At 38.4% G+C, this 26,159-nt stretch overlaps 5 protein-coding genes across 5 annotated transcripts; all 5 read left to right on the forward strand.

Moving 5' to 3' along the window:
* Positions 1-203: 203 nt before the first annotated feature.
* On the forward strand, positions 204-1,130 carry LOC103056751 (olfactory receptor 10G6-like). The gene has a single exon (XM_088144064.1). The coding sequence runs from the start codon at positions 204-206 to the stop codon at positions 1,128-1,130; it is 927 nt and encodes a 308-aa protein (XP_088000190.1).
* A 4,443-nt stretch (positions 1,131-5,573) lies between these two features.
* Positions 5,574-6,545, forward strand: LOC103056987 (olfactory receptor 10G9-like). The gene has a single exon (XM_007439372.1). It carries the CDS (start codon positions 5,574-5,576, stop codon positions 6,543-6,545), a length of 972 nt encoding a protein of 323 aa, XP_007439434.1.
* Positions 6,546-10,785: 4,240 nt separating this feature from the next.
* LOC103057219 (olfactory receptor 10G6-like) lies at positions 10,786-11,712 on the forward strand. The gene has a single exon (XM_007439373.1). The coding sequence runs from the start codon at positions 10,786-10,788 to the stop codon at positions 11,710-11,712; it is 927 nt and encodes a 308-aa protein (XP_007439435.1).
* A 7,033-nt stretch (positions 11,713-18,745) lies between these two features.
* On the forward strand, positions 18,746-19,672 carry LOC103057452 (olfactory receptor 10G6-like). Its single transcript, XM_007439374.2, has one exon. The coding sequence runs from the start codon at positions 18,746-18,748 to the stop codon at positions 19,670-19,672; it is 927 nt and encodes a 308-aa protein (XP_007439436.1).
* A 5,560-nt stretch (positions 19,673-25,232) lies between these two features.
* Positions 25,233-26,159, forward strand: LOC103057696 (olfactory receptor 10G6-like). Its single transcript, XM_088144065.1, has one exon. It carries the CDS (start codon positions 25,233-25,235, stop codon positions 26,157-26,159), a length of 927 nt encoding a protein of 308 aa, XP_088000191.1.

The following is a 26,159-nucleotide window of genomic DNA, read 5'->3' on the forward strand; positions in this document are numbered from 1 at the left end:
CTTTATTGGGAAATCTCTTTAAGTGAATCTCAGCACAAAACTTTTATGTTGGCAAATAGAGACATTTCAAAGAACTTATTCCTAGGTAAAAGTTGCATCATTGGAACAAGTTATTCCTCAAAGAAATAAATCAATATAGGGGTTTCTTTCTTTCTTTCTTTCTTTCTTTCTTTCTTTCTTTCTTTCTTTCTTTTTACTGATTTATGGAGTGTCCAAATGAAACAGCCCCAAATGAGTTTATTCTCTCTGGGTTTTCATATCCACAAGAACTAAAGCTCCCCTTGCTTCTCTTCTTCTCAGTCATGTTTATCCTGACTCTTTCTGGAAATGCCTTGATCATCTGGATGGTGATCACTGACCTTCAACTGCACAAGCCCATGTACTGGTTCCTTTGTCATCTCTCCATCCTGGACATGGCCTTCTCCTCTGTGGTGGTTCCCAAAGTTATTGCTGGTTTCATTCCTGGTGGAAAAGTCATCTCTTTTGGAGAATGTGTGTCTCAGCTATTCTTCTTTCATTGCATTGGATGTGCAGAATCTTTTCTTTACACCCTGATGGCTTATGACCGCTTCTTGGCCATTTGTAAACCACTCCATTATGGTAACATCATGAGGTGGAAGGCCTGCCTCACCCTATCCTTGGGTACCATAATTGGAGGCTGCCTCAACTCCACATTTCAGACATTTCTCACCTTCCATTTGCCTTACGGACAGAGACACTATATTGACTACGTCTTCTGTGACATTCCTGCCATGCTGAAGTTGGCTTGTGCTGACACAAAACTCAATGAGTTGATGATCTTCATTGATGTTGGCCTTGTGGCACTGATATGTTTTCTCCTTATTCTAGCATCTTATATCTACATCATTTCAGCTATTTCAAGGATTAGCAGCAGTGAAGGACAGCAACGGGCCTTCTCAACCTGTACTGCTCATATGATTGTAGTAGTCATGTATTATCTCCCTTTGGGATATCACTATCTGAGGCCAATTTCTAAGGATTCCATGGATGGTGTGGTGAGCATTTTCTACACCACCCTAACTCCCTTGTTGAACCCAGTGATATATACTTTTAGGAACAAGGAGATGAAAAGTGCCCTGGTGAAAATTTGGGGTGGATATATGGAATAGAAAGCCACAAACACACAATTTTCATCCTTGTTTTGCATTGCTAGATGCTAACTCAAACTTATTGTAAGACTTCTCTTATCTGAGTATTTTCTTGGCTTCAGCTCCTCCTCCTGTTCTTCATGGTTATTCTCACAGTCCATTACAGTTTTATAAGAATTCGGGTAGCTATCAATTTCGCTAAAGGCTCAAACTAGATAGGATCTAAATGAATCTATCTTTGAGAAATTCACTTCCTTCTTACCCCAAATGATCCACTGGGTCTCTTTCTTACTATTTTTGTGATGGAATCTATCTATAAAGGTGACAGTGATGTGGGAGATTGCAGTAAAGATCAAGGCTATCAGGAAGGAGGGGGCGTATTCCAGGAAGGGAAAGGAGACAAAAGACAACACAGTCTGCAAGGAGAGTGTGGGAAGCATAAGAGGTTCAGGATAGCCACTCCCTAGAATCTCCCAGAGTATATCCACTAGTTGCAATCGTACAGATTTAGTCTGGCAAGATTCTGTCTATATGGTGTAAGCAATAAAAGGACTGAATTTGGATGCACTGTTTCCTTGCTGTTCTTGGACTGAGCCTGACAGTTTTCCTGGCTCAGGCAAACCTCTTTATGTTTTGTTATACTTGAAATAAATGCTCTTTTGCTCTCTTTTTGTCCATGTGTTTTAAAATCAATGAAGTATTAACTTGCTGTTTTAAACATAACTTGGATACTTCTTTCACAATGAAATATGAAGCTTCATTAATGATAGAAGACAGGTCTTACAAAGTTTTACAGATCATGCCAATGTGCCCATTGAAAAAGAGCAGTGTTAGATTAGTGAGCATGGTTGGAATTCAAAATTACTTCCATTTTTATGAGTGTATCCAAGATCTGTAGCATGCCAGGTTATCACAGGTATATTAAGGGAATTTGTTTTCCTTCATGATATCCTCTATTTTCAGCTCTCTTTTCTTTCTTCTTCAAAACCTCTCCATATCCATTCCATTCCCAAGAAAGTGGTTTTTTTGAAACCTCTTGGTGGCAAACCTAGATATAACCCTCATGTATTTGGGCTTTATTCTACACTGTTTTCCTCCGCCTGGATACCCTCCCTTACATCCCTTAATCCTTAACAATGGCCATGCTGGGTGGAAAATTCTGGGAGAAGATATCCAGACATCTGGAAGGTGTTTAGTTGGAAAAGGCTGTATTAGCCCATAGGGTTCCCCAGCAAGATTTGTAGGTGGGGGAGAAGTGACTTCGTGGAAGGACAAAAAATCCTGGCTTCCAGCCCCCAGAAGTTGCTTCCACAATCATTATGTCTCCTATATTTGGAAACAAGAAGGAAGAAGACCAGGAACACTTTCTTGTTCAAGCAAAACCTAAATAAAAAGGCTTTCAATTTATTTCATATCCACAATGACCCAGAAAGACATTCCTTCTCAGCATTGTCAAGCAGCCCCACCCAGAGACTCAAAAGTTCATAGATCTAGCCTCAGCACCTGCAAACATTTGGTAATAAAGGAGAAAAAAGGTATGGCATTCTATCAAACTTACTGAGGGAGGACATCAAATTCCTAGTTCAACATATGGAATGCTGTTCCCATTATTGTGACATTTTTCTATCCCTATTCATCTTGTACCCAAAAGCATGTCCATGAAATGGTAATAAAGTCATTGTCCTTTCTTTTCTTCTCCTAAGCAGGCAATTTTCTGTGCCCTGTTTTCTCCTTCCCTAAAGGGCTGGAATTGCTTAAAAACTGTAAAAGTTTCAGACATAGCTTTGTTGGCAGGTAGACAGAGGAAATAGCAGAAACACCTGACTATTATAAGCAGGAAACTAATCTTTATGGTTTCAGAATGACATGATGATGATGGTCTGACTGTTTTCCCATCAAGAAATCCCAAGATGGAGAAGGTTCCAGAAGCACCAAGGTGAGACCAACCCATTACACATGATCCCTCGCCTCATCATTTCTCAGTCTTCGTCTCCTTCAACTCACTCATGGCCGGAGTTCATTACTCCGAAATCCCTTTGGAAAGCTGTGCCCCAACAGTCTAGCTCCAAAAGCTTGATAATGAAATCAAAAGTCTTTGTACACTTGGTTTTTGGAGATCTATGAAAAGCAGTGCCTTGAGATTCTTCCTGAAATTCAAAGACCAGAAGACCCCTATTTTTTATGTGACTTGCTTGCTGTAGAATTCACATAGAAGGAATAATGTCCTTCTATGAACATAGAAGATAAAAGTCACAAAAGGTATGTACCCTGCAAGGACACATGCTATTAAGAGATGTTTTGTTGCATTAATTTGCTCATTCTTTCTGGAAAATGATCGGAGGTTAGCTTCTTAGCTAGCTAGAGAATTTGCTGGAAGGACTGATTATATATGAAAAACCACTTTATTTTAATACAGTTTGCAATGGGGTCACCTGCAATTTTTTTTTTTTTTCCTATCTGCTGGATTCTGTCAACTTCTAATGGCTTTGTTCTACAGTTTTTGTTTGTTTGCTGACCCAAAGTTCCAACTGTTAGGACTAAAGACATTTTAAAAATAGTTAAATAGCAGAAAAAAATAAAGATTTTTGGGGATCTATCTCAGGATTATCATGTGCTGGATTTACATACAGAGATATTATGGTTTGCTGAGAGACAATGGCTGGGTTCACACATTGCTGCAAGCCATGAGTTATTTTTGTTTTGGTTTACTAAATAAAGCACAGATGGATGGGTTTCTACAACATGGTAAACCATAAAGCATGGTATATGAACCACAAGAAGCTATATCCATGCAATATGCTAAGATAGATTGGCACATTTGTCCACCCCAGTCAGTGGTGCTAAAACATCACTGTAGTTTATGATGGAGCAGAGAATTTGAATGTACCTTTCTCCGTCCCAATATTCTATTCACTCCATCACAGTTCAAAAGCTCTAAGCTTAAAAAAATACTAGAAAGACATCAGAAGCAGCAGATGATCACAGAACTGCTGTTAGTCATTTTTAAACACTGGTGGAGGACAGGTGAGGTTCCAGAAGACTGAAGAAAAGCACACGTCATCTCCATCTTCAAAAAAAAGAAGGAGGTCTCAGGAACTTTTTTTTTTTTGCATTCCTTTTTTTTTTTTAATTTATATATCAATACTGAGAAAAACATCATGTCAACTGGTTCCCTTTTCAGGTACATAAATTATTCACCCTGTTTGAATAATAATAATAATAATAATAATAATAATAAGAAGAAGAAGAAGAAGAAGAAGAAGAAGAAGAAGAAGAAGAAGAAGAAGAAGAAGAAGAGTATTGCTCCTAATATTGATTTATCTCACATCATAACAGTTCATCTTTAACTTACAATATTTAAAGCGTCAAAGTAGTTCTTCGTATAAATCACTGATCAACTCATAACAATAATAATAAGATTAATATAGTCTAGTAATGCTTCTATAATTAATAATCCTACCAGCTCATCTATCAATATAGATCGTTTATCATCTTTTAACCACAATAATAATAATACTTAAGCTATCAGGATAGTTCATGTATTACTCATGTATAATAGTCATCTTCTAACTTCTAACTTCCACCTCTTTTATTAAGCCATTGATAAAATCTATCCCAGTGTGATATCAATATTGGGTAAGGTTCTCAAAACAGATTAACTCAAAGTTTGTGAGCATTGGATAAATGTATTACAATTTAATGGCAAACAAATCATACCAGACCAAACTACAAGGAAGGAGGTTCAGACTAGATGTCAGGAGGAACTTCCTGACCATATGAGTTGTCAACCAGTGGTATAGGCTGCCACATGAAGTGGTCAGCTCTTCATCGAAAGTCTTCAATCTGAGACTGGATAGTCCTCTGCAGAGATGCCTTAGTGGATTCTACATGGAGCAGACTTGGACAAAATGACCTCTAAGGCTTCTTCCAATTCTAGATTTCTATGAGATGCATTTAGTATGTAGAATCTCTAAAAGATTTAATGGTTCTGTTACACTTGTTCTTTGTCATTTTGTTAGGATAACCTCTTCATTTATTTTAGCAATGTGGCTAGAAGATACATACGTAAAGAAGTTAGTGAAATTTATGATGATGATGACATAGTACACAAATGTTGAGTGCTTGCTCTTAAGTTTTAATTCCTTTGTATCACTTTGTATAATCTTGGAAGTATTATAGAGGAAGTTTGTTTTTAGCATATTTCAATTAATTAATTAATTTTATCTATTTCAATTAATGTTTATTCTGTTTTTACTGTAAACCACCCAGAGTCGCTCCACATTGAGGTGGGCAGTGACAAATTTGAAATAAATAAATAAATAAAATTTCCATGTTCTTTTTAATTGTTGCTTAGTATCCATACACATAATACTCATTGCGCTTAAGCTGCTGTGTAATATATTACATTTTTCCCCCCTCTCTGCCTCTTCAATATCTTAGATAGAAGCTAGCAGGACCTGGAATATGGCAGTTGAGTTTCTCCAATTGGTCTTCAAACAGCCCAGGAACTGGACTCTGGTCTCTGAATTTACCCTAATGGGTCTCCCCCATGTGCCAGAAATGGGAAGTCTCCTCTTCTTCATATTTTTGATCATCTATTTATTCACCTTAACTGGAAACTCTCTGGTCCTGATGACCATCTGGCTGGACTCCCGCTTACACAAACCAATGTATATCTTCTTAGGACACCTCTCCTTCCTTGACTTCTGGTTCTCCACTGTTACTCTTCCTAAGATGCTTGAGGGGTTTTTGGAACCTGGTGGCACAGTCATTTCTTTCATGGGTTGCCTCTTTCAGCTCTATTTTTCCCAACTGTTGGGAAGCACAGAGTGTTTCCTCTACACACTCATGTCCTATGATCGGTATTTGGCCATCTGCCACCCTCTGCACTACAGCTACATCATGGACAAGATGAAGTCCACCCGTTTGGCTGTTGCCATGTGGTGTATGGGTTTTCTCCACTCTTTCTTGCATACTTCTTTGACATTCCGCCTGTCCTTTTGTGGAACTATGAAAATTGACCATTTCTTCTGTGACCCAACACCCCTCTTGGAGTTGGCATGTACAAATCCTTCCATCAATGAAACTGTAATCTTCTTCAGTATTGGTGTGGTGGCCTTGATCTGCTTCTTCCTCATTCTGCTTTCTTATGGAAATATCTTGAGGGTCATCTGGAACCTTGGCCAGGCAGAAGGGAGATCCAATACATTTTCCACTTGTGCTTCCCATTTCATAGCCATGGCTTGTTTCTACATCCCTTGTGTCTTCACTTACATGCGCCCTCATTCCAAAACTACTCTAGATAGGATTATATCTGTTTTCTACACTGTACTTACTCCTTTGCTGAACCCACTCATTTATACTTTGAGGAACAAGGAGATGAAGACAGCTCTGCACAGGCTAAGGCAGAGAACAAATTTTGTTCCAACAGAATAACAGCTCTTTGTTGACTGTTAGATATGTAGGAGGTTTTCTGTGTGACAGCAAGAACTTCAACATTGTTCCTATTTTCCATTTTTAAGGGAATGGGGTAGCTTAACATTTTCTAAATCTACATGTTTGAAACACCACACACAGTATTCCAAATGCAGCTTGAACATAGACTCATAGAACAGAACTACCATACCAACCAACCAACTTTGAAACTTTTTCATAATGTTGCCCAGCATTTAATTTTGAATTTTCACAGCCACCATACACTGAGCAGAAGGCGCACTTTAGCATGATATTAAGACATCCCCAAAAGGGATTTTTCTAGGCATGATTCTGGTAAAGTATTCTTTAACAGAATTTATTAAGATAGAAGGTATGGAGTTCCAGCAACTAAGCTATTTCCTATTTGGAATCAATTTATCTCCTAATGCATTTGAGTGGATACTCTTTCATTTCTTTTTTTAATACCCTTCCTAGATTCCACTAAGAGTTACTGGCCTTTTCACTGATGACAAAAAGGCTTGCAACTGATTATTCACAAGAATGGTCATCTGAGTCTTTGTTAGTCTGGGAACCAAACTAGCAGTGGGGAAAGCCCTAATTGTAAATCTGGCTACTTTTTCCCCATCATGCTGAATTATACCCCTTCAGGCCACTTAATTCCAATAAATCTCAAATGGCTTGTGTTTAAAACAGTCAGTCAAGCTCTGTGCCTCTCTTTGGACCAGTTCTCATGATCACAGAGTGAGTGCTGCAAATTGAAAATAGATCTCAGAATGGCTTCACAACCATTGTAGTTTATAAAACAAATGCAATGCATAGTGTAATATGTGAACCTTTCATTGTGATTTGTTTGCTAAAACATGGTTAAAACAAACCACAGCTTAGATTTGTAAAACCAGTAACTCAGTCTGGCAGGCTACTGAAAATGTTGTTTTCCTGCACGCATAAGCAGACACTTGTTTTTTAAACCTAGTACAATGTGGAGAGAAAGCCCAGGTTATGACTCTTTCCTACATTACAATAACTCCATAACTGAAAATAGCCATAGTTACATTTTGGACCAGGAGGTGGCAATGATTTGTGAAGTGATCCAAACACTGTTAGGTCCGTTTTCTGCTCAATTTAGCATGAACATTGATTAGCATTTTTTTTTTCTAATGAAATATACTAGGGGTTTTTTTGCAGTCTAAAACCTGTTCACACTTTTAGAAAATTGTTTTTTCTGTGTTACTTAAGTGTAGTATCTGAGAAGAAAATGTGTCCTTTACAAGAGAAAATAAAACCCAGTTTTATTGTGCTTAAAGCACAATTGTTATCAATGGTGAGGGCTGTTTAGGTGTAAATCTCCTTTCAAAGAAAATGAAAGCAAAACTTGGAACATTATGAATCATAAAACATTTGTCCCCCGGGCCATGCTTACACTTATATGACTACTGTTGTTAATATTATATATATTACTGTTGTTAATATTATATATATAGAAGTGGGGAAAGATCCCATAGACATGTCCTATTGTTTTGTTTCCCAACATAACTGATCCAACCTTATATATATATGGAAGAAGTCCCTTTCAAGATGTGATGGTCTGAGAGAATGACCTTGGGAGACAGGAGGAAGAGCCACAGCCAAGGCAATGGTCAGACAAGAGATATCTCAGCTCTCAGAAGGATTGGAGGCATGGTCAATGTTTCAGAAAGGACCCTCCCTCATTCCTTGAAAGTAAAGGAAGGGGCAAAGGGGAGAGTTGCTTTCAGACTTGCAAGATTCTGTTACTGTAACCTTACAATAAAGGTAGTATTAGTACTCATGGTTTGGGCTTCTCATCTGAACTACCTTGAAGGACTGATACAAGAACATACAATCTCTGTGAATAAATCAGTACTGCAGTAGGGAGAAGTAGTATAGGCTGAATAAAGTGAAGCCAAGGATAAATAGGTAGCATTCCAAGAAAGAGAGAAGGTTGGATCAGTTATGTTGGGAAACAAAACAATAGGACATGTCTATGGGATCTTTCCCCACTTCTAGAGTTGAGATCAACTCTCCTTTGAGTTGGCAGAAAACAATCCAGCCCAGAACTTGGACTCCCTCTCCTTGTGCTTGTCGCTGTGTTTCCAGTCACTGTCAATCCCCCAACTTCCCTCCAAGGTCACGAGTGATAAAGCTACCAGATGTTATATACCTTAGATACTACCAGAAAAAGTGGGAAACCTCTAGTTTAACAGCAGTACAGTTCAGGACAATTTAAGCCTGTTGCACTCATGGGCTTGAAATGAAATGTCATTGGGACATGGTAAAAAAATGTTTCTTCCATAGTTAGGTGCAAGCAGGAAATAGCCCATAAAATCAAAGTGGTAGAACTATGGAAAAATATCAACACACACCATGACAGAAATCTGTAGTAATATCAGGGGAATAAGAAATGCTAGGGCTTTCAAAATATCCTAGTTTCATGAGCAGGCTCAAAAATGCAGTGAACGTGTTTAAGAGTGTGTGTAAGTGGATGGCTGGATGGCTGGATGGCTGGATGGCTGGATGGCTGGATGGCTGGATGGCTGGATAGATAGATGGATAGATAGATGGATAGATAGATAGATAGATAGATAGATAGATAGATAGATAGATAGATAGATAGATAGATAGATAGACAGACAGACAGACAGACAGACAGACAGACAGACAGACAGACAGACAGACAGACTGTCTGTCTGTCTGTCTGTCTATCAGCTGAATTATTTTAGAAGTCAACTGATTTGATAAGTTGGTATAAGTAAGTTCCCACTGATTTCAGGTACATTTTAAAATAGATGAATTCATCCCATGGATTATAAGGGGACAACACTTTGGACTTTGCCGATTATTTGCAGGTAATTGCACCCCAGTGGAATTTCTGGAAACCATAATTGCCTTTCTTCTAAATCACTCACATTTTAAAATAATACTCACTGGAATTTGATAGAAGGCTCTTGTCACTAACTCTGGGGATTGAGGATGGATTATCCACTGAGGATGCAACATTTTAAAAAGATGTGGAGGGAGAACTGAAGAACTGAAGAAGAGCCTCTACCTGAGGACACCATGCACTATGGCTCTGTTAATTCTTCATTTCACACTGAGAGGGCATATCAAGCAGAACTCCATAATATCTTCAGAATGGAACTCAAAAAATAACTACATGTAAAAGGGAAAGAAGGATGGATCCCAACTGATCAAGATGACTCAGAACAGGCTTGAGAAGATATGTCCTGGATTATAACAAGCCTCTATCTCACAAGAGGCAACTGCCTTTTTAGAACTGCAACACCTTTGGTGATTTTTTTTTGCAACTAGCCATTAGATTAGAAAGAAACCTTAAGATCTCTCCCTGCAGACCTGATCCCCAACTCTCTTTAAATATGAGAAAATAAATACCAAGGGGACTATTGAAAAAATCTGCTTCCAACATCAGGATCAGGTTCTCTTTTTAAGCTCCTCCCCCCCAAAAACAATATTCACAAAGGTCTGGGACAAAAAGTGTATTTCACCTCCACAATTCCACCATTGTTTTATAGCAGTTAGAAAAAGAGCCATTATTTGCTTTGCCAGATATTATTTCTTTCTGCACCATCATTAACTCTAAAAAGGAGTCAGATTTTGAAACCGAGTCAAACTTCTCAATATTCCTCCTTGTTTCTGTAAATCTTTTGTTGTTAAGTAAGATTTTCAGACAGAGTGTTTTTCCCATTTGCTCTTATGAGGAACTGAAAAAGACATTGATGTTTTCTTAAAGTTATAAATAGTCCAGTAAGATTGTAACTTTGACAGGAGAGAACTAATAATATATTCAGCAGAGCTACTGAGGATGTGTAACAGTTCCACCCCAGGATACCTAACCAGTAGCTTCCTTTTGTTGGTCTGAATTCCTATATTTTTTAAAATTAATAGGAAATAGCTGAACAAACTACTTCCTATTCCACTATCCTATTCATTCATTCATTCATTCATTCATTCATTCATTCATTCATTCATTCATGTTATATAGCTGCCCACTGGATATGCAACTGAATGATATGATATAGTTTCCTGCATTTGAAGGAAGAATGGACTGCAATGAAAGAAACCTGTCCATTACTAAATAAATGTAAGCACTGCAAAATACAGATAAGCTGTCAGCATGTTCTATCCAGTGGGAAGAAACTCCAAAGTCTCCCTTAGAATATCTCATACTTCAAAAAGCTGAGGTGAGGATAAGAATAATTGACATATGGAGTGTCCAAATCAAACAGCACCAAGTATATTTATCCTCTTAGGATTTCCATATCCACAGGAGCTCAAGATCCCCTTGCTTTTCTTCTTCTCAATCATGTTTATCCTGACTCTTTCTGGAAATTCTCTGATCATCCTGGTGGTGATCTCTGACCTTCAGTTGCACAAGCCCATGTACTGGTTCCTGTGTCATCTCTCCATCCTGGATATGGCCTTCTCAGCTGTGGTGGTTCCCAAAGTTATTGCAGGATTCATTCCTGGTGGAAAAGTAATTTCTTTTGTAGGGTGTGTGACTCAACTATTCTTTTTTCATTTCCTTGGATGTGCAGAAAGCCTCCTCTACACCTTGATGGCTTATGACCGCTTCTTGGCCATTTGTAAACCACTCCATTATGGCAACATCATGAACTGGAAAGCCTGCCTCAGCCTGTCCTTGGGTACCATAATTGGAGGCTGCCTCCAATCCACATTTCAGACATTTCTCACCTTCCACTTGCCTTATGGACAGAAAAACAATATTGATTATGTCTTCTGTGACATTCCTGCCATGCTGAAACTGGCTTGTGTTGATACAAAATTTAATGAGTTGGTGAGCTTCATTGATGTTGGCCTTGTAGCGATGACCTGCTTTCTCCTTATCTTAGCATCCTATGTTTACATCATCATAGCTATTTTGAGAATTAGCAGTAGTGAAGGACAGCGCCGAGCTTTCTCAACTTGCACTGCCCATATTACTGTGGTGGTCATATACTACCTGCCTGTGGTGTACCATTATATGAGGCCATCTTCTCAGGACTCCATGGATGGTGTGGTGAGTGTGTTCTACACCACAGTAACCCCTTTGTTGAATCCAGTGATATACACACTTAGGAACAAGGAGATGAAAAATGCTCTGGTGAAACTATGGAGCAGGAATCCAGAGTAAACAGTAACAGTGTGGACAACTCATTTTGATTTTTTTGAACGTGGTCAGTAGTTAATTTCATCACTTCAGTATGGAAATCTGCCCCTTTTTATTGGCCATATTGTAATTTCTATTGAACACTCTTTAATGTTGATACAGCTGGTCAAATTTACAGAGAAAGCCGAAAGAAATGTATTAGAAATTTGGAAATAAGTACCTTTTTTCAGTTGAAATTGTGCCTTGTGGTAACCATTTCCTCCTTCATTCTCATGGTGATGTCTTGTTTAGCAGGAGGAAGAAGAATATGAAAACTGAATTTGGTCCAACAAGAGGAAGATTGAAAAGATGCTCAAGAAAGAATCTGAGATACAAGCAGTGCTATGGGAAGTCTGAGGCTTAAGTCTGTAGGGCAAAGGGTCCTCATACCATGTTGCCTAGTTTCTCTCCTGGAGAAGTTCTGATCTAACTAGATCTAAATTTCAAGTATGTCCATCACCCAACAGCCTCAGTTAGCTCTGCTCTCTTGGACACAGAGGAGGAGGAATTCCTGGGAATCATCACCTCCAACCATCTCTCTTTAGGAGATGTGATATCTCAACCTGTCCCCTGACAGCTGGCTGGGATTCTATTGCCTCTTACAAGACCTGTTTCTGAAAAGATCTCAACAGAGGCAAATAGGAAATATATACTGTATATATATCAAAGAGGTACAAAGAGCTCATGGGAGCCATTAGAGAGTTAATACATGACTCTCCTTTTTAGAAATGCACTTAATATCTCTTCTGAATGTCTTTGGGTGTGCCTGTCCCATGCTGTATGGATCTCTCTGATATTGTGATTTGAATAAACATTGTTCTTTTGTTATTTATTCATTGAAACAAGAGAAATAACATATTAGATTTCTAGATTTGGAGATATTACCCTTAATTCTTTTTCCATAAATACTGCAGAGACGTTCATAATACAACTATTTTGTCTGGCTATAATGCTCTCACAGTAATGCCAACATTTTCCTGAGGAGCAAAGACTTGGTGAAATAGTACTGCTTTCTCTTGTGTTCTTGTCATAAATTGTAGAGATCTATGTACAGCTGTCTCCTGGGGTGAGTTCCTGAATTTCAGGTGGACACTCGTCCTAGGCAGCAAGGAATATAAGATTCCTTTTCCAGATGAACTTTGCTGGAGCAACAAGATCTTACCAAATCTATGATGTGTCTCTACATTCTGATTTACCCTTTCATCAACTTTAGTCATCCATACTTCCTGAATTCTTCTTCCGTCCTATTTGGTCCAAACTTTCCAAGTGCATCACCTGTTTCTTGTTTTGCATTTGTGAGATCATCTCAATATGACATTCTTGGCTGAGCCTTGGCATTAAAATTACACTCCCAAACTATGATCATTTAGATGGAAGTGCGGATTTGTGATATGTATTTCAGGGGTCAAAAAAATGTCATGTTCACTGCTTTTACTCTAATCATATCAGATATTTTTCCAGATAAAATTTTGGGAGTCCCTAGAGCTGCATTGGCTGCCGATTTGCTTCCGGGTCCAATTCAAGGTGCTGGTTGTCATCTTTAAAGCCCTACATGGCTTGGGACCAGGTTATTTGAAGGACCATCTTTTCCCAGTTTCATCTGCCCGACCCACCAGATCAGGGAGGCAAGGTATGTTATGGGTCCACCCTATTAAAGAAGTCCATCTAGTGGGACCGAGAAGAAGGGCCTTCTCCATGGTTGCTCCCTCCCTGTGGAACATCATCCCCACAGAGATAAGACTGTCCCCCACCTTGCTGCTGTTCTGCAAGGCCCTGAAGACATGGTTTTGCCAGCAGGCCTGGGGATCCCAGGTCAACCCGGAGCCCATCAAATGGCTAGTGTAAATGTATTGTTGTCACCAGGGGGGTGGGGGGGTAGAGTGGGTTTTGTATTTTTACTCTTGTAAGCCAACCAGAGTCACCATGAGTTAGTTGGGCAGCCATATAAATTGTTTAAATAAATAAGATATATTCACTTTGTTAGCTTTAAAAAAATCTCACTTTCTCTATTGAATTTGAAACACTTGGAAGCAAGCATTTCTTTGTATTTCTTTGTTTCTGTTGAATCTGTAGGCTGCCCCATACCAGATGAATATGGGCAGCTTTACAGAATTAAAGCAACAATATAATAAAAAACAGTTTTCTATTGTAATGGAGAACATGGATTAGAGAATAAAAAGCAAGTTTCTATTATTCTTATTCATAGCAACTGATGCCCAATATCAATTTCTTTCCTTAAAAATAGAAAAAAGTACTATTGTATGCTATCAAGTGTTTGTCCTGAGTACTCTTATTGGTTTAATGTCAAAGTTTAGAGCATCTTACTAATCAGAAGACAGTAAATGCCTTGATAAATTCACTGCTGGGGAAAAGAAACCGGTTATCAGTTATCTGTTGGATTGTTAAGAAAGGGAGGGGATCACCATCCCATTCATATTCTTGGAGGCTATTTAAAGCAATAGAAGGAACAACAGAAAAGTCCAGATTTTGGTGCCAGTAGTTGGACACAGTTAAGTGGCAATGGGTACACTGATGGAAAATCTGAAGAACCAATTGGGGACAGATCATCTTGCAGAAAATCTATCTATGTGATCACTAACTGTCAAAACTGACTTAATGGCACATAATTAGCCAAAAAACCATCAGGCAATGAGCAGATACATAGATAGGGAGAGTCAAAAAAGTCAAGATGGTGACTTTCTTGGTCTTCCATCAGGCAGTTGCAGCCACTGTCTTGACTTTTGGGACACTCCAGCCATGAATATGAATGACGGAGCTTTATGGGACAATGTAAAATCAGAGGCAGTGCTCCTGCAAGGAGGATCTAAACAAAACTGGTATATGTGACTTGATATGTATTTTTGGTGGCAGTTGAGGAATGGGGCAAAAGCTTTAAAGTGCCTCTTCAGTTTCCATACTTCTTATGCACAGATCCACCCTTCCTTTCTTCATGCAAATTTCATGAGCATATGCCTTTTGTGTAGCCAAGTAGAGATTTTTTTTCCTTCCTTGAGCTGATCAGCCATTGCTTGGGATTGTTCTTTAAGGACACCATACCTTCTGGTCTCCTGGTCTTTTCATTCAGTTAGGCTTTCATGAATAAATCACAATACAAAATAAGAATATAGGGGAATTGAAAGAGTTTATTTTGCTCTCCAGTATGATTGGCCACTGGCCTTATTACAAAGGTGGGGATCTTAGCAACCAATCTTCTGCAATATGTGGAGTCCTTGGGGTTCTCTGAGCTTGGTTGTTTTCTTGCAAACGTTTCGTTACCCAGCTAGGTAATATCTTCAGTGCTAGAATGGGATGGCGTTTGCTTTCTGTTTATGCCCTGCCAGTGTTGGTGGGGGAGTGGATTTTATTTTGTTTTATTTTTTTCTCTCTGGTAGTTCCTTGATTAGGGCATTGCTTGACTGTATGTCTGGTGATAATGTTGGTGTTAATCTCTGCTTATCTGGGTGATGATTGCTGGTGAGATGTTCTGGTCTTTTGTCTTCCTTTCTATTGTCTCTTTTGAATAGTGTGTAGAGGTTGTTTATCTCTATGTGCCTGTTGATGGCTGCCTTGTCTGAATACCAAGCTTCCAAGAATTCCCTTGCATTTTTGGATTTATCTTGGTCTAACATGCTGATGGCTTCCTAGTTGAAATGATGGTTAAGTCTGTCCATGTGTTGTGAGATAAGGAGTTTACATCATGTCTTCTGACTGCTAGTTGGTGTTCATGGATGCGCTCTGCAAGCCTTCTGCCTGTCTGTCCTACATAGTAGTTGTTACAGTCCTTACACTGTATGGTGTAGATGACTCCTGTTTTTTCTTCTTGGGCTACTGGGTCTTTTGGTTTGCTTAAGATGCTTTGGAGGGCTTTAGTTGGTTTGTGTGCTACGGAGATGCCATGTGGTTGCAATAGTCTGAAGGTAGTTTCTGAGATGTTTCTGAGACACTGCCATACATCAGAATACTTGTTCAGATTTAAAAAGAGAAGTATGTTCTTGAGATGATTTCATAACTGATGGAGAACAAGGTATCATTTTTGAAAACCCTAAAAGCATGCAATGTCCATTGTCTTTGTCTTCTTCTTTGACACCAGGTTACTGGAAACATAACCAAGAAGAAAAAACAGTGAGTCATCCAAAACAAAATTAACATATATTTATATGAGGACAAAATGTCTACCTGGAAAAGAAACACTAATGGTACAAGACCACATCAAACACACTGCATTTTTAGTATTCAGGGCTCAACAATTAACTGAATCCCTCAGCTTCTTCCTAAAAACACACAGAGTATGCATGGAAAAATACATTTTGATTTATCAATAAGACCTGTGAGGTTTTAAAGATAGAGTTATTCAAAAACCAAATGCTTTGGGAGACCTGAAGTTGATGCTGCAGGAGAAGTAAAAGAAAAAGAAGTGTAGAAAGAGATCAGGAGAGACACAAAAGAGATCATGGATTTTAAGATAAGGACAAGTTCTACTTCATTAGGAGAAAGCAGAAATTTAATCTAAGCATTTAAGGAGAAAAAGTGCCAAGGCGAAAGAAAGATTTTGGCAGTCAAGTACTGGATAAAAGAATTGTTTTGAATTAATAGACCTTGAAATCAGTGGGACCTTAACACATGGTTAATTGGTCTCATTGATTCTTATGGGGACTGAACTTTCAATCTAAGCTCTTGTTCAAAAGTAATTATGCCCCATGGAATTTCAGGCAACAGTAATTGCCTTTCTTCTAAATCAATAATGTTTTTGCAATAATGCGCACTGGAATTTGATAGAAGGCGCAGCAGCGCTCCTCTCACTATCTCAGGGGAATGATGACAGAGGGTTCATGGAAGATGTAACATTTTAAAAAGATGTGGAGGGAGAAGTATCAAAGGGCTCCTACCTGGATGCCCCAGGCTGTATGACTCTGCCTTATTCCTCATTTCATATTCAGAATGTATAACTTGCAGGAATCCATAATATCCTCGGAACAGAACTTCAAGGACTTCTAGATGTGAAAGTGGATGAAGAGTAATCCTAGTTAAGAGGGAACCAAGATGATTTGGAAAGAATCTGGCTCACATCAACATTATATTCCACAATCCAAGACTCCCTTTTTGGAATTACAACACCTTTGTTGGAGTCCTTGCAACAAATTATCTCAACCATCACTTTGGAAAGAAATTTTGATATCTCCCCCCTGCATACTCTGTCTGGGTGAAGATATCGTTGGTGCAACTCAAATTACTTGCGGTCTCTGGAGAGAAAGGTCATTTGCTATCTCTACTTTGTCCAGTAAACCCTCTGAAGAGGAACAGAATGACAACCTATAAAGCTAAGAGTCAGAAAACAAACAGAAAACAGTTCTAAAACCCATCCAGAGTTTCCAGTTTCTCTTCCAACAACAGCATTAGAAGTTAATGGCAGACCTCGCAACATTGTCCTTTTACAATTTCACAGCAGCAAGCATAGCTCTTTAGAAATGAAAAATAGATTGAATCACTCTTCCCCCAAGACATTTACATTGGAATAGGTCTGTGAAGAGGCAAACGATGCTAAAAAAAATCTGCGTGCCATGCTGATTTCCATGTTGTGTTATGACTGGTGAGTCTTCTGCAGGCTCTGTGCTATTTATATGAAGGTAAGGCAAATGATATCAGGATCAGGACCTCCATGATTTTCCACGTGGTCATTTCAGAGCAGATATTTCTTGAACTTGCATATGAACTATGTATATGCATATGAGATGGAATCTTGGACTTTCAGCCCATTCTTCATATTTTCATATCAGATAATGTCCAATTAATACATAGGCAGAATCATGTGATTTCCACCCTCCTATGTAAATGCACTTGCTTCAACCTCAAATTCATACTTTTGTTTTATATCAGGTTGAGGATTGAAGTAACATGTTCCTGTCAGTTTTCTTCGGAATCTTTTGCTTCTTCATAAATGGAAATGTCGCAAATATTTTAAAATTGGTCTCTCCCTGGCATTTCTTACCTCAGTTGCTGGCTTGGGGCTACTTCCTCCCTTAAAATCCAACCTAGCAGTCTGAGGTTGTTGGGGAAACTCCCTTTTTCCTAACCGTTGTTCATCACCCAAAGTCTAACCAGATTGGGGTGGGGTTATAATTCATCATAAATAAATGTTGTGTTGATTTGGAGCTCAGAGAGGAAAGACTAGACACAAAGGCAGATCAACCAGGGGGAGAAACCCCTGCCACATCCTTCATGCTACAATTACAAAAGAATGATAACAGAATTTCCCCAAGCCTCTTTAAATATGAGAAAATAAACACTGAGAACAATATGGAGAATTTATGCTTCTAACATTAAGATAGCTTCTTTCCCCCCACCAACAAATTTCACAAAATTCTAGGCCACAATGAGTATTCCACCTCCACAGTTTCAGGGTTGGTCCATAGGAATACACTCTTACGATCCATGTATTTGTTGGCTAGATTTTAGCTGTTAGAAAAAACGATCTTTCTTTTTCCTCAACATTATTTCTTTCTAGAACATCATTAACTCTGCAAATGATTTTGTAGAGGCAGTGTTTTTCCCATTTATTTTGATGAGGAACTGAAAAAAATGCTGAAACTAATTAAAGGTATAAATGCATCTGTAAGGCTAGAATTTTGACAAGAAAGAACTAACAATATGTTCAAGGATGCTACTGAGAACTGACACCAGTTCTATCTGATACCCAGCAGCTTTGTTTTGACATGCAAATTAAGTTTTTACTTACAATTGTTATACTTTTTAAATGCCTAGGAAATAACTGAGAGATAGCTCTCTCTGCCACGTTGGCTGACGCTGATGTTAATGATGATATGAAACAGATTTCTATGTTTGGAAGAAGATTGGATTGAATTCCATTAAACCTCCTTCTTAGTACATAAAGGCAAACACTGCAGAATGGGAGTAAGTTGCCAATGACCTTTCTCCATTGAGAATTAACTCCAAATGAAACTTCCCTCTTAGAATATCTCATTCCTTAAAGAGCTGAAGTGAGCATAAAAAAAGCATATATATGGAATGCCCAAATCAAACAGCTCCAGAGGATTTTGTCCTCTCTGGATTCCCATACCCAGAAGAACTAAAGCTCCCCTTGCTTCTCTTCTTCTCAGTCATGTTTGCACTCACACTTGCTGGAAACTCCCTGATCATCTTGGTGGTGATCTCTGACCTTCAACTGCACAAGCCCATGTACTGGTTCCTGTGTCATCTCTCCCTCCTGGATATGGCCTTCTCCTCTGTGGTGGTTCCCAAAGTTATTGCAGGATTCAATTCCAGAGGAAAGATCATTTCTTTCACAGAGTGTGTGACTCAGATATTTTTTTTAAACTTCCTGGGATGTGCAGAAAGCCTTCTCTACACCTTGATGGCTTATGACCGCTTCTTGGCCATTTGTAAACCACTCCACTATGGCAACATCATGAGCTGGAAAGCCTGCCTCATCCTCTCCTTGGGTACCATAATTGGTGGCTGCCTCAACTCTACATTTCAGACAACTTTCACCTTTCGCTTGCCTTATGGACAGAGAAACAGTATTGACTATGTCTTCTGCGATATTCCTGCCATATTGAAGCTGGCTTGTGCTGATACAGAACTTAATGAGTTAATGATCTTCATTGACATCGGCCTTGTAGCAATGACTTGCTTTCTCCTTATCCTAGCATCTTATGCTTACATTGTCATAGCCATTTTGAAGATTAGTAGCAGTGAAGGACGCCACAGAGCCTTCTCAACTTGCAGTGCCCATCTTACTGTGGTGGTCATATATTACCTGCCTCTTTTTTATCGTTATATGAGGCCATCTTCTCAGGACTCCATGGATGGTGTGGTGAGCATGTTCTACACTACAATCACCCCTTTGTTGAATCCAGTGATATACACACTTAGGAACAAGGAGATGAAAACTGCTCTGGTGAAACTATGGAGTAGGAATCTAGAGTAGGCAGTAGGTAGTATGTTAAACGTAAAAAAATGCATAAAACATTTTTATATTTTTAAAAATAAACATGGTCAATAGTCAAGTTTATTGCACCTTTTCAATGTGGAAATCTATCTTATTTTATGGTCTTTCTGTAATTTTTATGGAACACTGTTAAAGAAACTGATGGAGCTAGTCTAATTTATAGAAAAAGCAAAAAGACTTATTTAAAAAATAGAGATAACTTCTTTCAGATGACATAGGCTAATGTGTGTAATCATATCTTTCTTAATTCAGGGAATGATATCTTGTTTTAAAGAGGAAAGAGAAGAGGAATCACAAGTTGGTCCAAGAGTCCTGCTACATGTATGTGTTTACAAGAGAAAGAGTCAAAAGAATCTCCTGGAGAAATCTCAGATTGAAGGGAATCCTGCAGGGTCTTTGAAGGAAGTGAAGAAAGTCTGAGGTTTATGTCACAGAGCCACAAGAGTTGATGAGTTCCTCTCCTGGAGAATCCTGGCCCATCCAGATCTTGATTTCTGATGCTTAGAATGTCCTTAATCCAGCAGCCTGAGTAAGTTCTGCTCTCTTGGACACAGAGGGGGAACTCATCTTCTCCAAAAACATCTCTTTAGGAGACATGGTCCCTCAGCCTCTTTCCTGACAGCTGGATGTAATTCTTCTATCTCCTACAAGACCTGATTCCAAAGAGATCTCAAAGGAGGCAAATACAGCAAAGTAGAGGGGAAACAGGAAGTAATTGGCTATTAATTTTTATTGAGCCTCAATGGAAGCTATTACAGAGTTCATATGAATTTACCATTTAGAAATGGTTTTAATTTCTCTCCTAAACATCTTTGAATGTGTCTCTTCCTCAGTTAATGATTCTTTCAATCAGTTATACTGTGGGTTGTGTTCTCCTTTGAATAATCTTCATTCTTTTGTTATCATATTCATTAAAGCCCAAGAAAAATCAGATTGCTAGATTTGGAACTATTTTGGGTGTTCTTTTACTGTGAATACTGCAGAAGCATTCACAATAAAACCATTATCTCAGCTATGATACTCTAGCAAATGGCATGAGCGTAGGCTTCATCTGTTGGAAAGTTGAGATCTTTTTCCTTCCTTGAGTTGATTGTTCTTCAAGCACGCCATTCTCCCCTTCTGGTCTTTGTAGGTGAATCATGAGATTACCTTTTCATGTAATTACATTTTCATGAATAAACCAGAAGATGAAGTAACATTACTGGGGGATTGAAAGTATTCACTTTGCTCTCCACTATGATTGGTTTCTCACCTTATTGCAAAGGATGGGGCCCTAGCCACCACTTTTCTGCGATATATCCTTCCTTGGTCAAGGGATCATGACCTCATCACTAGTTTTGGGACTGGAGGCCTGGAAGTACCTTTCATCCCTTACCATAAAATTGTAGCTAAATCATTCATTCCCATTAATTCCAATTTGTCTTCATTTTGGGCAGGAAGTAAAAGGGTAAAAAAAAAAAACCTATTTCCAAAAAGAAAAAGATGAAAAATACTAATGGAAGAATTTGCATGAATTCTCATCACTCATAAACTATTCACTTAATTGTACTTATATATTCTGACATTATACAAGATTTTTTGACAATGAAGTCCTAGGAAAAAAATAGGAAACAATACATGCCAACTGGTATAAAGATAGCACATTTCTAATTAATCCTCTGTTTCAGACTCCTAGCAAGGGAATGCTTGTTCAGATATTTAAAAGTGGTAAGTTGTTCAGTTCTTTGTATAAATCATGAAGAACAGGAGTCCTTACTATTTATGTTATCATTTTTTTAGCAATTATAAATGCATGCAATATCCATATCCTTTGTCCTTTTGTTTCTACTGGAAACATAACCATCAAGAAACAACAGGAATTCTTCCAAATCAAAATTAACATAGAATCACAGAATCAAATGAAAAATCATTCATAGCCCCAAAAGAAGCATTATAGTAAAAGGCTACATTAGATGCACTAGAGGTACGTTTTTAGTACTAGACACCCAACAATTAACTGAAGTCCCCCAGCTACTTCTAAAGAGCACTCATATATGTCTAGCATGGACAAAATAATAAGGTTTGTTTTATCCATATGACCTAAGACAATGCAAGGGACAGAGTTGTTCAAAAATCAGACACTGTGATAGACTTGGAACAGGAAGAAGTCAAATTTTCTGCTGGAGAAAGAGATCAGGAGATCAGGAAGGAAACAAAAAATGATCCTATATTTTAAGGTAAAAGAATGCTATGAGGAGTGGGTCAAAAACTTTAAAGGATCTCTTCAGTTTCCATTCTTTGTGTGCATGACTCCCACTCTTCCTTTCTTCATGCCAATTTCATGACCATATGCTTCTTGTCCATCAAAGTGGACATTTTGTTCCTTCCTTCAACTCATCAACTATCACTTGAGTTTGTTTTCAAGCACTCCATGCAGCCCTACTGATTACCTTCTAGCTGCAATGTGAGATTATCTTTCAATTTCATTGTCATGAATTAACTGCAAGATAGAGCAAGAGTATAGAGGATTAAAAAGGCTTATTTTCCTCTCCAATAAAATTGGCTCCTGACCTCATTGTGAAGGCAGGGATCCCAGCAACCAACCTTCTGTGATACATCCTTCATTGGTCAATGGATCCTCACCTGATCACTAGCTTTGTGCCTGGTGGCCAGGAGGTACCTTTCTTTTTTTACCATAAAAATCATTCATTCCCTTTAATTCCAGCTCGTTGTCTTCATTCTGGGTGGGAGATGGAGGTGGGAAGAGAACGGATTTTTTTTTTATGTGTTATTTTCAAAAAGGAAAAGACAGACAAGAAAAATGCAAACAGGAGAGTTTGCATAGATAGTCATCACTCATACATTGTTCTGTTAATTGAATATATATTTTCTGATATTATACAAGGTTTCTTGATATTGAGATCTCAGGAAAAATGAGAAATAATACATACCAAGTGGTATAAATAGAACAACTTTCTAAATATTCCTCTAGCTGAGATTCCTAGGAAGGGAATGCTTCTTCAGATATAAAGAGAAATTAGAGCCAGTTTGGTCTAGTGGTGAAAGCACCAGGGTAGAAAGCAGGAGATGGTGAGTTCTAGTCCCACCTTAGGCATGAAAGCCAGCTGGGTGACCTTGGGCCAGTGACTCTCTCAGCCCAATTCACCTCACAGGGTTGTTGTTGTGGGAAAAATAGGAGGAGGAAGAAGTATTAGGTATGTTCACCACCTTGAGTTATTTATAAAAATAATAAAAGTGGGATTAAAAAAAAATCTAAAAAAAAGTTGTTGAGATCTTTGTATACCTGATGGAAACTGTGGGCCTCTCCAGGTGGTAATATCATCTTTTCCAACAATAAAGGCAATCAACAACTATTTCCTTTGCACTCTTCTTAGTTACCATAATAGTGGAAACATAACCATTTAGGGAAGATAGTGTGCCTTTCAAATGAAAATTAACATAAAAACATAGAATCAAATGAGAAATGTTTTCTTGCAAAAAAGGAAGCACTATAGTATAAGACCACTTCATATGCCCTAGAGGTACATTTTTAGTATTGCACCCCCAACATTTAACTGAATCCCTCAGCTTTTTCCTAAAACCTCACATACATGTCTGATATACATGAAATAATAAGGTTGATTTTATCAATATGACCTTTGACATCCCAACGATCGTGTTGTTAAAAAAATCTGATACTTTAATAGATGTTAAAGGTAATGTTCCAGGACAAGTAAAAGTCTCTGCCAGAGAAGTGTAGAAATAAATCAGGAAAGAGGTGAGAAAGATCATGAAGCTTAAGGTAAGGACAATGTTATGTTTGATCAAGGGGAAAGCAGAAATTCATCCTACACATTTCAGGGAAATAAATACATAATCCTAATGATAAGACAGAAGAATGGCTTTGGTAGTCAGGTCTGGGGTAAAAGAATTGTTCCAAATTTGTTCCCATTGGAAACAAGGGGATCTTAACTCATGGCTAATTGAACTCTTTGATTTTTATGCGTCCAAACTCTTCAAACTTACCTACCTATTGTTTGAAAGTAATTGTTCCCCAGTGGAATTTGTGGGAATGGTAATTGGCTTTCTCCTGGATCATCAATATTTTAAAATAGAACTCAGTGGAATTTGATGGGAGACTCAACCGTGCTCCTCTCAAGATCTCTGGGGTATGAAGACAGAGCATTCATGGAAGATGCAATATTTTTAAAAGATGCGGACGGGAAAGTATATTAGCCCTCCTACCTGAATGAACCAGGATTCATGACTCTGCCTACTCCTTCATTTCATATTGAGAGTGCTGATCTTTCAGGGGTCCCTAATATTCTTGAAATGAACCGAAAGGACTTCTAGATGTGAAAAGGAAAGAAGACTTAACCATAACTAAGAAGAAATTAAGGACGTCTTGGAGTATCCTAAAAACCTACAAGATATAAGTTTACAACAAGCTTCTATTTCATAATAGTTGACTACGTTTTTGGAATAATAACCCTTTTTTTTAAATCCGCTTGCAGCTAATTATCTCAGCCATCATATTGGAAAGAAATCTCTTCCAGCATATTCAATTTGGTTAAAGATATCTTTGGTGCAACACAAATTACTTCGATGTCCGTGAAGAGAAGGATCATCTGCTGTCCATAAATTGTCCAATGACATGATATAAAGCTAAGAGTCAGAAAGCAAATAAAGTGAATATCCATCAGTAGCTTTCGTGTACTCTTCCTGCAACAGCATTAGCAATTAATGGCAGACCTAACAATGTTGTCCGTTTGCCAATTGCAATCCATTTTACACAAGCAACCATAGATCAGGGGGAATTCAATGGCTTCTTCCCCAACATGTTCACAGTGTTGGAATTGGTAACTCAAGAGGCAAATTATGCCCCCTCAAAAAAACACATTGAATGCAATTGTCTTTTTAGTGTTGTGTTATGATTGATGATTTATTGTTATGATTTTTGATTGGTATGATTGAATATTGTTTATTGGTATCTCCCGCAGACTCTATCTTGTTGAAAAAGGCAACATTATGCTAAGGCAAATGATATCGATGTCAGGATCTCTGTGGTTTCCCACTTAGTCATTTGGGTGGAGACACTTCTTCGACTTGTGTATCTTCAGGAATGCTACTGAGGTCTCACTTAATTCCACCTCAAAATACTTACCCAGTAGTTTTCTGTTGTTAGAGGAATTAACTGACTGCTCACAATTTTGATAGATAGATGATAGGTATGAAATAAATGAAAAAGTGGTAGCACTTTCTCCATTGTATTGATTATATATTAATTAATTTACCTAATAAATATTCTTTTTTATTTATTTTATGCAGCTGCCCTCTTGACATATGAGAGAATGAGGATGATGTGATATTGATTCCTATGTCTGAAGGAAGAGTGCACAGCAATGCATGAAATCTCTTTCTTAGTACCTAAATTCAAGTCCTGCAAAATGCACAGAAGCTGTCAGTGACTTCTACCCAATAGGAGCTAACTCCAAGCAAAGTGCCCTTTAGAATAGCTCATTGCTCAAGGACCTGGGGTACATATCAGAATAACGGATATATGGAGTGTCCAAATGAAACAGCCCCAAATGAATTTATCCTGTCTGGGTTTCCATATCCACAAGGGTTCAAGCTCCCCTTCCTTCTCTTCTTCTCAATCATGTTTACACTTACCCTTTCTGGAAATTGTCTGATCATCCTGGTGGTGATCTCTGACCTTCAATTGCACAAGCCCATGTACTGGTTCCTGTGTTATCTCTCCATCCTGGATATGGCTTTTTCAGCTGTGGTGGTTCCCAAAGTTATTGCAGGATTCGACTTCCATGGAAAGGTCATTTCCTTTTTAGGGTGCGTAACACAGGTATTCTTTCTGAACTCTGTTGGATGTGCAGAATCTTTTCTTTACACCTTAATGGCTTATGACCGCTTCTTGGCCATTTGTAAACCACTCCATTATGGCAACATCATGACCTGGAGAGCCTGCCTCATCCTATCCTTCAGTACCATAATTGGAGGCAGCCTCAACTCTGCTTTTCAAACATCTCTCACCTTTCATTTACCTTACGGAGAGAACAACTATATTGACTATGTCTTTTGTGACATTCCATCCATCCTGAAGCTGGCTTGTGTTGACATAAAATTTAACGAATTGATTGTCATCATTGATGTGGGCTTTATAGCAATGACCTGCTTTCTCCTTATTCTAGCATCTTATGCTTATATCATCACAGCTATTTTGAAGATTAGTAGCAGTGAAGGACGCCAGAGAGCCTTCTCAACTTGCAGTGCCCATCTTACTGTAGTGGTCATATACTACCTGCCTCTTTTTTATCGTTATATGAGGCCAGCTTCTCAGGACTCCTTGGATAGTGTGGTGAGCATGTTCTACACCACAATCACCCCTTTGTTGAACCCAGTGATATACACACTTAGGAACAAGGAGATGAAAACTGCTCTGGTGAAACTCTGGGGTGGGAATCCAGAGTAG

Source organism: Python bivittatus, unplaced genomic scaffold, assembly GCF_059951505.1.
Source record: "Python bivittatus isolate LINGU-HERP-01145 unplaced genomic scaffold, Pbiv_v1 ctg000430_np1212, whole genome shotgun sequence".
Classification (NCBI taxonomy): Eukaryota; Metazoa; Chordata; class Lepidosauria; order Squamata; family Pythonidae; genus Python; species Python bivittatus.

Coding starts and splice junctions, on each gene's coding strand:
- LOC103056751 (XM_088144064.1), top strand. CDS start 204: ATGGAGTGTCCAAATGAAACAGCCCCAAATGAGTTTATTCTCTCTGGG.
- LOC103056987 (XM_007439372.1), top strand. CDS start 5,574: ATGGCAGTTGAGTTTCTCCAATTGGTCTTCAAACAGCCCAGGAACTGG.
- LOC103057219 (XM_007439373.1), top strand. CDS start 10,786: ATGGAGTGTCCAAATCAAACAGCACCAAGTATATTTATCCTCTTAGGA.
- LOC103057452 (XM_007439374.2), top strand. CDS start 18,746: ATGGAATGCCCAAATCAAACAGCTCCAGAGGATTTTGTCCTCTCTGGA.
- LOC103057696 (XM_088144065.1), top strand. CDS start 25,233: ATGGAGTGTCCAAATGAAACAGCCCCAAATGAATTTATCCTGTCTGGG.